This window comes from Macrotis lagotis, chromosome X (assembly GCF_037893015.1).
Source record: "Macrotis lagotis isolate mMagLag1 chromosome X, bilby.v1.9.chrom.fasta, whole genome shotgun sequence".
NCBI lineage: Eukaryota > Metazoa > Chordata > Mammalia > Peramelemorphia > Peramelidae > Macrotis > Macrotis lagotis.
In genome coordinates, this window is record NC_133666.1 from 668,967,600 (window position 1) to 668,983,614 (window position 16,015).

At 42.5% G+C, this 16,015-nt stretch overlaps 1 protein-coding gene across 3 annotated transcripts in view; it reads right to left on the reverse strand.

Moving 5' to 3' along the window:
* CCDC62 (coiled-coil domain containing 62) overlaps positions 1-16,015 on the reverse strand; it is a 45,727-nt gene that overhangs the window by 8,502 nt on the left and 21,210 nt on the right. For 2 of the 3 annotated variants that reach the window (XM_074205494.1, XM_074205493.1), the window contains exons 7-10: positions 8,569-8,657; positions 7,315-7,415; positions 3,873-4,616; positions 184-340 (exon numbers count right to left, since the gene is read on the reverse strand). In XM_074205494.1, the coding sequence (XP_074061595.1) occupies positions 184-340; positions 3,873-4,616; positions 7,315-7,415; positions 8,569-8,657 (1,091 nt within the window). The remainder of the gene's footprint in view (positions 1-183; positions 341-3,872; positions 4,617-7,314; positions 7,416-8,568; positions 8,658-16,015) is intronic. The other variant, XR_012472256.1, reaches the window with a different exon arrangement.

The window sequence follows — 16,015 nt, forward strand, 5'->3', positions numbered from 1 at the left end:
TTTGGGGAATCTGAGTTGGGAAATTAAATGTTTTAACTTTCAAAGACTATTATAAAAGAGCCTCAAGTTTCTAAAATAAAACCAACATCAGCATCTAACTACTGAACTGCAGCAAGGTTAAGAGGCCCTTGCAATTTCCAGTTGTTTCCAAATCTTCATGTCATTCCCAAGTCAAATACTAACATGATGGCAGGTTGAATCTGGGCCTCTGCTGCTTGACAAAAATCCCAATGAATGCCTTTTTTCTGAAGAGAAATCTGTGACTCTCTCCTCATTCTTTGTTGAGCACTTTATGGCAGAAGTACCCATGCGGTTGGAATGCCAGAATGCAACTGGTGGGCTGTCGATAAAATACAGAAAACCCTCACATTAGCATCACCATCACCATCATCATTGTCAATGGGCTTGCAGTTACAGAATCTCCCCAGGATGAGGTACCACCCTAGGTTGAAAAACAAACAGGCCAATTTCAGAAAGAATTCAGATTAAATCCTGGTAGGACTGATCAATATTATAGAAATCCTTTTATAAGAAAGAATATGGAAATCTGCTTATACCAGCAGGAGTCTTGCAAAAGTAAATGATGAGTTAACTATTCCAGGCAGGGTCATCCAAGAGAACAAATCATGAGAAATGTGGGCATAAATTTCTGCAGACATTTATGAAGCCAACTGTGTGCAATAAAATGTGCTGGGGATGAGGGAAGTTGCTGGGAGCTTTGTTTTATTTCATGGGGGGGGGTGATAAAATTGAAGTTTTAAGAAAATGTACCCCTGATGTTTTGGATTCATTTCTCCCATCCTTTCTCTATGGTGAAATGATGAATTGGAAGGATTAGTAAAAACTTGGAACGTTTGACAGCAACTGAAGCAGAATCAAGTACCCAGAACTGAGAGAATGATGGCTGTAACAACTGATATAATCATCACAATAATAATAATGATTGACAGGGGCGGGGCGGCTAGGTGGCGTAGTGGATAAAGCACGGGCCTTGGAGTCAGGAGTACCTGGGTTCAAATCCGGTCTCAGACACTTAATAATTACCTAGCTGTGTGGCCTTGGGCAAGCCACTTAACCCCATTTGCCTTGCAAAAACCTAAAAAAAATAAAAATAAAAAAATAATAATGATTGACAGCATGAACACAAGATCTTTCAAGCAATGCAATGACCTACAGTAACTACCAGGATTTGATGGCAAAGCATGCCACCAGCCTTTCTCTCTTCAGAGGTGGGGTAGACATGAGGCTGACATTTTCAGACATGGATACAGTTTTGGGTCATTATAGCTTTACTGCCAGACAAGGGAGGGGTGAGAAGAGAGGGCTCACTAGGAAGTGACAGTAATTATCAATTTTTAAAAAAGAATCCAGAAAGTGTTTAAAATGAAAAAAAAAATGACCAGTCCTCTTAGGAAAGACTTGTGAAATAGGCAGTTGAACCAAATCCTGTGTAGGTAGTAGGAGTGGCTGGTTTCCCACATGGTGTTCTATGGTACTTCAGGATTGTCTTAAAAGCCATTACTGAAATTTGGTTTTCTCCTAAAGACATTTCTTTAAATGTGAGTCTAAAGGCTCGCTCTCCTGCATTGTCTTTAGGCCTGCATCCCTAGGCAGTCTGTCTACCTCTGCTTCTATCCCTGTGTTGATATTTTGGGGCTTTACTCTCCCCTGCCCTGAATGAACTCAAAACTGGTCTTCTAGTCTAGTGGGATAACAACTTTTTTTTCTTCTTTTTTTGTTGTTGTTGGGGGTTTTTTTGCAAGGCAATGGGGTTAAGTGACTTGCCCAAGGTCAAACAGCTAGGTAATTATTAAGGATATGAGGCAAGATTTGAATTCAGGTCCTCCTGACTCCAGGGCCAGTGCTCTATCCACTGTGCCACCTAGCTGTCCCTGTATAACAATATTAATGTCCCAGAGCTTGCCCCATCTCTACTGCATCTCAGTCATTCACAGAGGGGGAGCCAACTGTCCACTTCCCAATTGTTCCCAACTTCTCAACTATGAGATTGCCCTCTCCCAGCACAAATTCATGCCTTTGGGCCTCTTTCAAGTCTCTCTCCTCATAAGCCTCAGGGTTTCCTCTTGACCATGAATTCCAGCTCTTCATTTCTCCTGCTTCTTCTACTTTCCACATTCCTCATCTGGCTTAACCACTGCCTCCTTCTCCTCCTCCAAACTCCTCACACTACTCCAGCCCTTGAGTCTTTTACCCTTGATCCTTCATTCTTTTTGAATTTTCTTTTCCTAGATACTCTTAGAGCTCCTGGATGCTCCTGCCTGACTCTCCTTTCTTCATTCCCTTTGCCATTTCATGCTTCTCCCACTCTGACTTGGGCTCTCTGCTTCCCTTTCTTCTCTCTCTCTCTCTCCCTCTCTCTCTGCCTCTGCTTCTCTCTGTCTCTCTCTCTCCCCTGGCCTCTCTCTTTTTTTGTCTCTAGTTTTATTTTCCCCAGGGACATATAAAAATAATTTTTAACATTCATTTTTAAAACTTTGACTTCCCAATTCTCTCCCTACCTCCCTCGCCCCCTTACTCCTTCTGTCTTTTATCTCTTTCTCCTTCCCTCCCTATCTCTTTCTTGGATGTCATCTGCCTATGTGGCCTTAAATGTCACTTTTACATAGATGACTCTCACGTCTACCTAGCAAGCCCCAGGATCTCCCTCCACTGACATTCCTTTTTCCTCTCATCTTTCAGACTGCTTGCCATTTTTCCAAGGCACAAGTCTAACCTTGAGATACCGACTCCAAGGAAAAACAGAAACTTTTTAAGCTGACATTTAAGACCCATCTTCCCTTTCCAGACTATGTTTCCATTACAATGAAACACTGGACCTTTCAGAATTTCTAGGTCAGTCCAGGGGCCACATTCTCCACGAAACCTTCTTGAACATCTGTCCCTCCCAGGTGAATTTTCTGTCCTCCAATTTTCTTACAACATTTTATCTGGACCTCTCACTCTTCCTCCCTTTCCTCCCTTCCTCTCTCCTTCAATACTAGCACACACATCTTGAGGGATCCTCAAGACCTTCATCTGGACATTTATTTTAAATTCATCAAACTTGCCCCTTCATTTTTAGTTCCCCATTTGAGCATATGAAAAAGAATCAAAATAATTTCCATTGAATTCCCTCCTTCAGGGTCCCTCCCTATCAACCTCATGGAGGAAGTCATCTATAGCAAATCCAAGGGAAGACCTGGAAGTGAGGAAAAGTTGGATTCAAATCCCAGTTCGGGCTCGAGTCATGGGCCAGACAATTCACCATTCTGTGCCTCAGTTTTTTTTAACTGTAAGGGGCTAGATTGATACCTTCCTTTCATTCATATTGTACAAATCATTCATATTGTACAAATGAGGGGAAGGATCTCATTTTTTGCCTTTCTTTGTATCCCCAGGAATACAGCAAGTACTTAATAAATTGTTCATTTTAAAACAGAATTTGCATGAACGCTGCACCCCTAGAGCTAACAGTGTGCACATTGAAGGGGCTTAATAAATGTTTCTTGAATGCATGAAGACTGTATCAAAGGTCTCCAGTCTGTCCTGTGGGCAAACAGAAATCTTACTTCATCTATCTATCGATCTATCTATCTATCTATCTATCTATCTATCTATCTATCTATCTATTTATTTGTTTATTTATTAGGTTTTTGCAAGGCAAATGGGGTTAAGTGACTTGCCCAAGGCCACACAGCTAGGTAATTATTAAGTGTCTGAGGCTGGATTTGAACGCAGGTACTCCTGACTCCAGGGCCGGTGCTTTATCCACTATGCCACCTAGCCGCCCCTCAAACAGACATCTTAACAAGGATTTCTATGTATCGTAGCTGGGCTTATCCTGGGTCTTGGTCAATGGGACCCTAATTTACCTTTTGAAGGTGTGATACTTGATTCCACAGATGCTCCGTGAGCAGGTGCACACAGTCTTGGGTCGAACAACTCTCTCTGCTTTCAAAGGCTTGAAGATTCTGGTCCACTCCATGTCAGACACGGAGCTCCGCCCTGGGGCTTCAATGATGAAATTGCTTGGGTGGCAGCATTTAGATTCACAGATGTCTGACTCACTCAGAGAACTTTCATTGACTTGGGAGTTGGAGGTCTCTGTCACCTCCATCTGCTCCAGGCGCTCCATTTCCAGCCTCTCCACCTGCTTTGCCCTGGCCAAGCCTGGGGTCACAAAGAAGTTGAGATCACAGTGCTTGTGATCCGGCACAAGGAGGTGGTGGTGGTGGTGGTGATGGTGCTCCCAGGGCAAGGACTCATTGTCGTTGCTCTTGGCTGACTTCAGGCAGTTTCTATTCAACATACTTCTCCTTTTAGGTTCACCGGAGCGCACTGTATTAAACTGGACTTTCTCTTTCAAGGGCAAAGGCCTTTGTCGTTCAAGAGGATCTTTTACAAAAATGGCTGAAGTTCCAGTACTAGTCTCATCCCCACACACAAGATTAACTCTCTTCTCTTCTCTGCATCCGTCATAACCACCCTTTTCTGACCTATAGTGTTGAACTTTGGAGGCCTCACTTTCATGATCATTAGCATGTATCTTCTGATTCCCCTCTCTCTTAATGTTGATTTTGGGGTTATTTTCAAGATCCGAGTAACTCAATTCTCTGCTATAATGACAATTACAAAGAACTAAAAGTTTATGATATGTATTTAACACCATTACTCTACACATTGCATATAGATCTTATCAATTCAGATCAAACCCTAACGTCATTTTTGTTTCTAATTCATTGATCAAATCCATGCCAAAAAGGGCATCTTTCATGGTCCAGCTCCACCCTCAGAGGTTCCAGGAAACTCCCTTAAAGCTCAAGTCAAGACTGAACTTTTCCTGGCCTAACTTCCATTGTGCTCACTTGTACAACATAATTATTCCCTTCCTCATTATTCTATGATTACCTATACTATAAAATCTGGGGTTTTATTAATGATTTTCATATTCAACCAATCATGGATCAATTTCAGGTGTGCATGAGTGATCTTCCCAATGTCACTATGAGTTTTGTTGGGTTTTTTGTTTGCATTTTGCAGAGCAATGGGGTTAAGTGACTAGCCCAAGGTCACAGAGCTAAGGAAGTATTAGGTGTCTGAGGCTAGATTTCAGGGTCTGTGCTCTATCCACCTAGTTGCCCTAATACTATGTGTTCTTCATGGGCAAGGACCATATTTGACATTTTTGTTTTTTGTTCAGTGGTAAATGGAACTAGCACACAACAGTCACTTAATGGCTGAACACCCCATGCTAATCTGTTATTGCCTTGCCTAATTTTGTTAAGTTCTCAGCATGAAAAGTCAATCAGCAATTCAAATAATTTATATGTAATTTGGAACACTGGAAAGGAAGGAGGGAAGGAAAGAAGGAGGGAAGGAAGGAAGGGGAGGAAGAAGAGAAAAAAGAAGGAATTAAGTTAAGAAAGGAGAGCAGGAAGAAGGGAAATCATTATTAAATGATGAGAACATTAGAGAAATAAAAGAAAATTGAGAAATATAAATGTTACAATCCATGCTATCAATATCCACTGTATGCAAAACTGCAATGTAATTGCAAAATAATTGCAATAATAAAAGCTAGGAACATAAATTCTTCCCAAAAGTATGTATTCTTGAGAGCCCCATGTGGCTCACGGAGGAAGAACTGTGCAGGTAGTCCTTAAGGTAGGAGAGGAAAGACCTTTTGACAGCTCTTTGCTTATATTACCTATCCCCTTATTTGACCAACCCAACATCATCTCCATCAAGCAGAAAGAGGGCCTGGAGCCATTGTCCAGGAGCATGTGACCAGTGAGGGGGACAGGGTGGGGTTCGTTCCCATTGAGCCCCTGAATGTCATGAGATGCTCCCTGTGCACCATCTGAATGGCTCTTTACCACAACCTTTTCAGGTAAGCAGGGTAAGTATTGTTACCCACATTTTACAGAGGAATAAACTGAGGTTAAGAAAGGACAAATGTCTTATTTAGAATCACACAGCTGGTGAGGAACAGCACCAGAGCTAAGATCCCTAGATGACAACTTTATTTCACAGTAAAACTCACTGTCAGTCTAAGGTAGTCCCATGAGGGGGCCAGGGAGGAAGCTGGACACAAAGAAGAAAGACCTCCAGACTTCAAACCAGCAGTAGCAGGGTTCACAGGGTGTGGAGGTAGGGGCATGGGAGCTATGTTCGGGGCTGCAGAGCAGCTCTGGGTAATAAGTCGAGCAGGCAGAGGCTGCCAGTGCTGATGCAGGTCAGTGCTCTCCTGCCCTGCAGACAGGGTACTGGGAGCTGGGAGCATTTTCCCTCTCTCTTTTGCAAGCAGCTGCCAGAATCACCCAGAGGACAAGGCTACCCTGTGGGGAATAGTGGAGGGGTGGGAAAAGTTCCCTCCACCCAATGACTCCAGAGGCTTCCTGGCAAAACATCTGCCTAGAGAATTAGAATTTAATACCCTTTATTTATATTAGGATTGTTCTCAAGAACAAAGAACATTATCTCACCGTGGTCTGACCTCCCGAGCACACAGTATGTATGTTTGTATTGAATGAATATTATCCCCATTTTACAGAGGAAGAAACTGAGGCTAAGGAAACTTAAGTGTGCGTAGGGGTGTGATGTGTCCTATTGGCATCATGGCCCTACCTGCTTCTTTACATATAGTTGTCTACATATAGTATATATAGTTGTCTCTATCAAGGGGGTCAAATTCAGCTTTCAGAATCAAAGCAGAATTCTGGCCATCAGGGAAAAGCACAAGTTCTTGAAATTAAATGAAATGCTAATGAGGACTTACATCACTGAACAAAAAAAAAAAAATCCCTACTATTTTAAAAATCCACTTGTTCAAAATCATCTGACTGAGTATATATAGCCAAGGAAGATGCTCTGCAGGCGTTGGCTCTCAGTGGGCCTCTCCACCTCAATCTGCCTTCACTCTTTCCTAATGACAAACCTCAGAATTGGGGTCTCTGATGGATCCACAATGCACATCAAATGGGAATAAGATCCCACCATGGCAGGTTAGTGACTCACCAAGTGGCCTGGATTCTAGCCCCAGCTCTACCACTCTAGAGACTTTGGGCAAATCACCAAAGCAACAGTTTCCTCTTCAGTAAAAAGGATCTAATAATCGCTAACCCAACAGAGAGACCTGTCTAATGGGCAGCCATCAGAGTGACTAGGGAGGGCTCAGAATCTTTGGAGCCAGTACTGTACAGTTGGGAGGGAGGGTGCACTTGTTGAACTCCTCATCTGCTCTCCTTCCTATCTCCGGTGGCTGAAAACCCCTGGCACCCCCTTCCCATCACTCAGAAGGGGCTTGCTCTGTACCTGTTTTCCTGGATTTGTGACTCCTCCATCCTCAAGTCATCCCTAGAATTTTCTGCATTGAAATGAAGAAACTGCAGGTCACTTTGCTGTTTGACATATACCTGCACACAGATATGGAGAGATCAGCCATTTTTAATCTAGAGAATGCAATGACATCATTTCAATTTGACACTTGGCATGTTCACCACAACTTAATAAAGTACAAAGATTTCGCAGTATGATAGTCTCTAACCCTCGGAGTCAAGGAACAATTGCTGGGCTTAACCAGTAAAGTACTTTCTCCAGCCAACAGCCTGAAGCCAAGCTTTTTTTTTTTTTTAACTTATCTCTGGGACTTTATTTCCAAAAATATCTATTTATGCATATGCACACCCATACGCAAAGAGATGGTAGGAGCAACATGGTACCACTGAGGGCTTGGCCATTTAAGTGTGCAGGACCAGGACAGATGGCGGGCCAGGCCTGGAGAGCAGTGGGCAATGCTGGCATCCTGGGAGGATGGGCACCAGTCATCAGGAGAATCTTTGCGGAAGAATGTGAACAAGAATCAGGCAACATGAGAAGGTTCCTGTGAAGGTTGGCATCTTGAGAGAAAGCAGAGAAATGTGCAGGCAAGATGGGACCTTCATATAGCCATGTGTGGTGGCAACTTAACTGCCTGGGCTGCTAAGGAATGTCTGATTTGACAGATGCCAGTGGAGAGCCAGTCTGAGGACAAATGACCCTGTTTGGAAGGAGCAGGGGAAGGGGAGGAGGCAAGGCAGGCCTGGGCAAACTCTTAGGTTGACTGTCTTTAAAGGGAACAGAGAGAAGGGCATGAAGTGGGGATCCTGAAAGAAGAGGAAGGTGATGCCAACGATGGAGTGGGGACCTGAAAGGTTGCAGGCTCTGAGTCCTATATCAATTACCATGAAATGTTATGAACATTTAGGAGCTACTGTGATGACCAAGCCCAAGCAGATGTAGGGAGCTTGACCACCACAATTCTGAGCCCCAAAATGGGGAAAAGGAAGCACTTAGGTAGAAAATCAATGAATATAGAGACTGGGGAGGTGCAGATTTATGGGCAAATGGAGGAATGACTATGAATATGTATGTGTGTGGTTCTGTATTGCCTGAAGAGATTATGTATGATTTGGCTGGATGGAGAGAATACCTTCGACCTATAAAAAATATCAAAGGAGAATACAGAGACATATACATCTAATAATGATTTAAATAAAGCTATAAGCCAAATCATAATTAGATTCATACCTGTCTCAAATTATGTAGTTCAGTATCTGTTCGTTCTTGTTTTGATTTTGCGAGATCAAGTAATTGTTCTTTCCTCTTTTCTCTCTCGACTGTTTTAAAAACAAATAGATTAAGATACTTTTTACTAGTCATAATCAAAATACCTTGTCATTTTTCAGAAGTTCAGTTCTCAAGTCCAAGATTTCTCATGCTCTTTAACTTCAAAAAATATCGCAGGACACTATCATCCTGCAATAGTTAAAAAATAACCTGCAATATTTCTTTTGCTGGGAATTACACATCTAACATACAAAGTCTATTTTATTCTTGTTTCAAGTCCAGGAGAACATGAAGGACCACAAGTTTTTTCACCCCAGACTTAGATCATCAAGACATGAACCTTCTGCTGCTCTGTGAATAAAGTCATAGCCGATGGAGTTGATCTTCATTCGATGTTGTTAAAATGTGAACACTTCCCTCTTCCTGACACTGGTCACATGGAATCAGAGGGATCAGAAGTAACATGTTTCACCATCTTGTAAATGCAAGGAGCCTCACAAACTATTCAAGGGATGGTTCTCGGAAGGACAGAAGTGTGATTATATTATCTTAAGAGGAAAACCAATAGAAAATATGGGAATGATGACCCAACACTTACTTGAGCAGTATATGGTATGACTTCTTGATTAGGAATTTGTCAGCATTATTATTAATGCATTGTTAGACTTTATATTTTCTTTAATGCTGATTTGACAAATTAATCCCTTTCTAATAAATAACCCATCCCAAAGCATAAACTGATATTAAAATTGTTAAGTAAATCCTCCTCCATCTCCAAGTCCTACTCTGACATCTGTTGCTGGTGTGGAGACCAGCAGAGGGTGAACTCAGATAGGTTCTACCAGGCTGGAGAGGCTTCAGGTTGCACCCCAGCATTCAACCAGTTCTATTTTCTGACTTCCAGCCTAACTACCTTCCTCCTCACAGAGAAGCTTGTTACCAGGGTATCAACCACCTGGTAATAAATGACTTTGGGCCATGGCAACCCAGCAACCTCAAAAAATAAAACACAGCCCACAGACCTGGAAGGTACCTTCTGCTTATCAGTGACCATGGGAAAGTGTCAGAAAAAAGGGAATTGGAGGCTAGGAATCACACAGCTTTTAGACAATCCATAAATTTTGACTGTTGACACTCTGACTGAAAACCTTCCCAAAAGGTGAAGGAACTAAATGATATCAATCTTCTTTTTTTCCCCATTTAAATAGATATTTTATTTTATTTTTCCAATTAATAATATGAAAGTTTGCATATGCATACTTTTAGGTTACATAATTTCCTTCCACCCTCCCTTCCCACTCCCTCCCTCAGCAACTAACAGTCAGGTGAATGTTGTACATACACATTTGTGTTTAACATCTTTTCAGATTAGTCATTTTCAGGATGAGGAATTATGATTAAGGGAAAAGAAAGAAAACCATGAGATAGGAAAGAAATAATATGAGAATTTTTTTTAAAAAAGTGAAAGTAGTATACATTCAGATTCTATAGGGGTTTTTATATTTTGTTTTGTTTTGTTTTTCTTCCTCTGAATGGAGATAGACCTGACTGCTGAGAGGAGCTGCATCCATCTAGGGTTAAATGATACCAATCTTGAGGGTCTAACTAGAAATGAACCCAACAGATGAAAGTGAAGGAGAGCTACAAACAAAATTAAGATGGAACAGATTTGCACTAAAATCTTGTAACAAGCTGTTTTCTTCATTAAACATGTGATATCACCACATTTGAATCCTAGACAGTCTCTAATGAGAACCAAAAAAATGAAAACTTTCCAGAAGAGATCTGGGCAGAAGCCAACATACCTGGGAGGAACTCCAAAGGACAAAGGCTTGGGGGAAATGTCTAACCTTATAAGAGAAGGTGAACTGGAAAACATCAATAAAGTTTGTCCTTCATTTTCAAAGAAGACTATGAAAACAGGAAGATGATGTCATGCCAAGCAGGTGAATTGGATTTGAGTGAGGAGGGCTGAGCTGTCGCCAACCTCACTTTCTCCATCAGAGTCATCGTGTCCAGTGGCCAGATATGATTCAGGACTCCTGGAGATGGCCCTGGTGCGAGGCAATCAGGGTGAAGTGACTTGCCCACATAGCTAGAATATGTCAAATCTGAGGCTGGATTTGAACTCCTGTCCTCCTGACTCTAAGGCCAGTGCCTTATTCCCTCTACCACCTAGCTGCCCTATTGAGACACTAACTATCCCCAAAATATAATGAGAATCTTCTATTCAGAATCAAAAGTATATCTGATCAACAGTCAGGCAATGTGCTAGACAGTAAACATCAGGAATTGACCAATCCCTACCCAATGAGTTCTAATTCAAGAAACAAAGACCTCTACAGCATAAAGACGAAGAGACTTAGGGAAGGAAGGCATCTGCAGATGGGAGATCAGGTTTGATGCAGAATATGGTGCCTGAGCTGCATCTTAAAGGAAGAGATAAGGCCATTCATAGAGAAAAAACCTTCCAGAATGGATGTCAGCTTGACATTTCACAATTAACTGAAAGACAGAATAGGTCCATTTTCTATTGCTTGTTGATGCCAAAAAAGTATCTGAGTCAACAGAACCATGTCTTACAATCTCTCTTTTAAGATGGCTCTCATCCATACAGTAAAAGCATTTAAGACTCCTTGGAAGACAGAATCATGCTTCATGACCTTTGAGAAGACCCCTCAGGCAAGGTCTTGGACAAGGAGATGGATGCTTGCCAAAGGCATCTGCTACCATGATGGAGGAGATCCAGTCCAGAAGACAGGTTGCGGGTGGCATCATCCTCCAGATGCTGCTATTCGTGGATGACATCGTGCCTCCTGAATTGAGTCCAAGACCTGTCATGTTCCCTGGAAAGGATCTGTAATCACTTATAGGAGGATGTCCCAGACTGTCCATCCACAAAAGAGAGAGAACGGCTGAAAAGAATCCACAGTCTACATTTCAACATACTTTTAGAACAGGGGCAAAAGCAGAAGTATTAACCATTTTTTTTTTAAGTTTTTGCAAGGCAATGGAGTTAAGTGACTTGCCCATAGTCACACAGCTAGGTAATATTAAGTGTCTGGAGCCAGATTTGAACTCAGATCATTTTTATTACAGAGGCGGTGTTGTATCCACTGTGCTACCTAGCTGCCCCCAGTATTAACCATTCCATGGACCCTCTGAGTACCTAAGCACTCCTCAGAATGTTGCTGCTAAATGCATAAAATAAAATTTATAGGCTTGCAAAGGAAGCCAAGGAATACAGCTATAAGAACAGAAAAAATTTACAGTTCTCAAGTGAAGAAACCCTATTCTAGGCTATTTGGCGGAGCACTAGGCCTGGAGTCAGGAAGACCTGAGTTCAAATCCAGGCTTAGGTATTTCTTAGTTCACACAGCTAAGAAGGCTTGTTGGGGAGATCTGATCTCTATCAGATACTTGGTCCAGTGCTGGCCCAGAGGAGCTGTTTTCCCCCTAAGTGTTTTCCTGAGTATGGAGAGTGAGTGAGCTGAGCTCAGGGTGAAGCACAAGAAACAGAAGCTGGCTGCCCACAGGAGCAGCTTCCCATAAAACAAAGGCCCATCTTTTCAGCAACATCCTCACTGCACTGGGGTTGGTCTGTGGCAGTGAGGGAAGTAATAAGACTCCCTCCAAAGACATGGAAACAAAGATGGAGAGGCTGGTGAGAGGAGACATCAAAGGAGAATGCTCAAGAACAATCAGAGGCTGTCCAAGAACTGGGAGGTGATGACAAAAGGTGGATTCCTCCAGTGACCAGAGGATTTTTTTGGCAGCTGTCCTCACAATGTCAAGGCTCTTGGGGATGGAGTTTGGTCAAAGATCTGTCTGGATTTCTGAGGAAACAAAACTTCCTCCCAAACAGGTGAACTTGAATGAGATGATGGAAGTAAAGTGAAAGAGTGCCTAAGACATGTCACAGACAGCTAAATCTTCCTTAGATCGATATGTCTTAAAAAAATTCAAAAAAAATTCAAAAGCCAAGGTTGATATTTTTGATGATCTGACTTTCTGAAAGAACCTAAGGCTATGCTATCTGTGATCTTTGAAGATCCTCCCATGTCACCATTCTCATTTATGATGCATAACAATTCTTTTTTTCGAAATAAGGATCATACATATTTCCTGAAAAATGCTAGGGAATGTCATAAAGTTATTGTTACAAAAACAACAAACTATATCCACCTGGCCAGGTGCTCTGCAAAAGCATGCCTCTAGTCCTTAAGGAGGCCAAAGAAAGACACAGGAGGGATTGAGTTCATCTCATAAAAACACTGAGCTAGAGCTGAGAGGGTCTCAGGGGCCAGTCAAACCAATCTCCTCATGTTACAGATGAGGAGTCTGGGATTTAACACAGGGGGCAGGATCTGAACCCTGGACCTGCCATCAGGACTTTTGTCTCCCAACATTCTCATGGAAGTTGTAGGTAAACTGTCATCTATAGCTTTTCTAAGATCCATCAGTTTAGTAACCCTTCACTAAAGGAAATGAAGTTAGTCTAGCATGATCTGCTCTTCATACTTCCCTTTGTCCTCATCGCTTCCTGTTCTAAATGTTCACTAGCATACCTTGAATAATATGTTCTAGAATGTTCTCAGGAATCATGGTCAAGCACATTGCCTAGAGTTTGCAGATTCTATTCTAAAATCAGGTCCCTGGTCCTTTACCAGTCCTGCAATATTGCTCCTGTTTTCTACAATCCTTCAAATAAAACTGCTAGTGGTTCAGCAGCCATATTAATGAATTCTTCCAGTACCCAAAAATGTAAGTTCTTCTGGGTGAGTGATTTAAATTTATCACAAGCAAGTAGGTGCAATCTCATTTCTTGGAAATCAACTCCCTGCTGCTCATTTTTGTCCTGTTTGGCAAAGAAGACAGAAGCAGAATGTTAACTGGGCAGTTCTCCCCATTTTACATATGGAGAAACTGAGGCAGACAGGGGAAATGACCTGCCCAGGGTCACACACAACTAAGTCCCTAGGCTCAGTCCCCACTTCACTTTCCTTGCTATCCATGGGACACTGATCTCACCCAATGAAGCCATTCTGGCCTCTTCCTGGAGCAATCACCTTCCATCCTCTACACCCCAATATCCCAGTGGCTGCCTCTGGGGGCCACAGCCATCTGTCAATTCCTTCTATCTCTCCTAGGTGAAGTGAAGCTGCTGCCCTCTACAAGATCTTAGGAATCCTCCAACAACAAGCAGCTTTCTATACTTTGAGTCACCCTACCCCCCCCCCCCCCGCCCCTGCCATTTTGGATATCTTCTGCCCTAGAATGTTATCATTTGGGTTAAAGACATCTGTGCAGAGACAATGTCTGGGTTGTCTTTGCATCTTTAGAGCCTAGTACCCTACATTCAACCCAATAAGCTCTTTTTAAAAATGGTCAATGGAATTTTTATGCAAATGTGTATAGTGCAAAGTAAAGTAAAATGAAAATGACTACAATGAACATAAATTTTTTTAAAAAGGTTCATTTGAATTAAAGGAAATGAATGCAAACACCTGTGAAGAACCCCAGCAGCTCCAGCCCTGGGGAATCAGGGGACAGCCACAAGACCAAAGCTGCTCATGAAGACTCATCCAGGCAAGCAGTTCCACTGTGTTCCTGACCAGGACTGACCAAGCATGTCTGCCCGGGGCTCTCCAGACCTGACCAAGCACATGCTGACTTCCCTGACCTGACCTGACCTGACCAGGCCCACCTGCACTCCTCAGACCCACAGGGACAGCCTCTGCTCTCCACTAGCCAGGGGCAAGTCACATAATCTCCACTGCTCAGTCTCCTCATCTATTTACTTTCAAGTCATTTCTCAACCAATAAAAAGAGTGGCCTCTGCTGGTGGGAAATTCTATCTTTTTACCTTTTCGCCTTCTCAGTCCATAAATTCAGGATAATTTCAATTTTTCAAGGATCTCAAGCTGCTCCCCCCCACCCCCCAGATTCTCCCCCATTACAGCCAATGGTTCCAAATCTCAGACTAAGACCCCAGGATAAAAGTGAAGAGGCTCCAAGACCACTCCTGGGGTCTCCTTACCAACAAGTGGTGATGTAAAGGCAGCTCTTAGCCAGAAAAGGATGTGGCTGATGCAGAGTGAGAAGAAAGGCTGCCTGAGCTCCTGTAGATTCCACAAAATGGAAATGTACCCCCAAAGACATCTGAGGGAGTGAATGAGAACATGAAGGCCAAGAGGGGTCATGTTCATTTGGGAGAGATCACAGGCCCATTGATAAAGTATTAATTTGGAATCATCATGCCCGTAGGATAAAAGAGCAAACAGATAAAAAGGGAGCATACTCTAAACACAATATTACTGTTAATCTAATAAAATGTGTTCTAACCTGCCCACATAAAAAGGTTTGCTTTAATGCTGAAGAGCCTAGCATGGGAATGTTTTTCAATTGTGTAAATGATTTTAACTCTGAAATTTTCTTTCACTATTCCAATAGATTTGAGATTTCATCCCCTGCACTAGGGACCAACATGGATGGCACTCCCTTCACCATCACCACGGATTTCTGGAGCCCCCACCAAAATCCATCAATTGGTGGGTTATATTCTGGTGAGGGTGGTCCCAGAATTGCAAAATTTCACAACTAAAAGGGACCTCAGTAGTCATTATCCCAAAGCAATCTCTGCCATCAGTTGTCTGACAAATGGTCATCCAGTCTCTCTTTTTTAGTTTTTTGCAAAGGCAATGGGGTTAAGTGGCTTGCCCAAGGCCACACAGCTAAGTAATTATTAAGTGTCTGAGACCGGATTTGAAGCCAGGTACTCCTGACTCCAGGGCCGTGCTTTATCCACTACACCACCTAGCTGCCCCCATCCAGTCTCTTCTTGAAGATTTCCATTGAGGGGGAGGTTCCCTGAGGCAACCTTTCCCCACAGTTAAGAGGCTTTTCTTGACATCCAGCCAAGACATGCCTTCTTATTTCTACCTTCCAGCCTCAGATACTTAACACTAACTAGCTACAGCTAGGTCTTTGGGCAAGTCACTTAACCCCAACTGCATCCCATCCTGGGCCATCTCCAGATCTGGTTTCCTATCTGGCCATTGGACCCAGATGATTCCTGAGGAGAAAGTGAGGCTGGTGACTTAGCATAGCAACCCCTCACTCAAATTCAATTCATGTCAGGATATCACCTCCCTAATATCAGGGTTCTCTTTGAGAATGAAGGACAAATATCATCTTATTTCTACCTATTACTCTGCCTTCTGGAGCCAAACAACAAACCTCATCCTTCTTCTCTAATGAAGGCTAGTCAAATATTATGACAGTGTATCCAGTCCCATTTCCTCTGGATACCTTCCAGCTTATAAATGTCTTTCTTTATGAAGCATTAAAGATGCATTTGGTTTCTTGTCCACTATTTCACCCTACTGACTCATAGTGAATTGCAAGT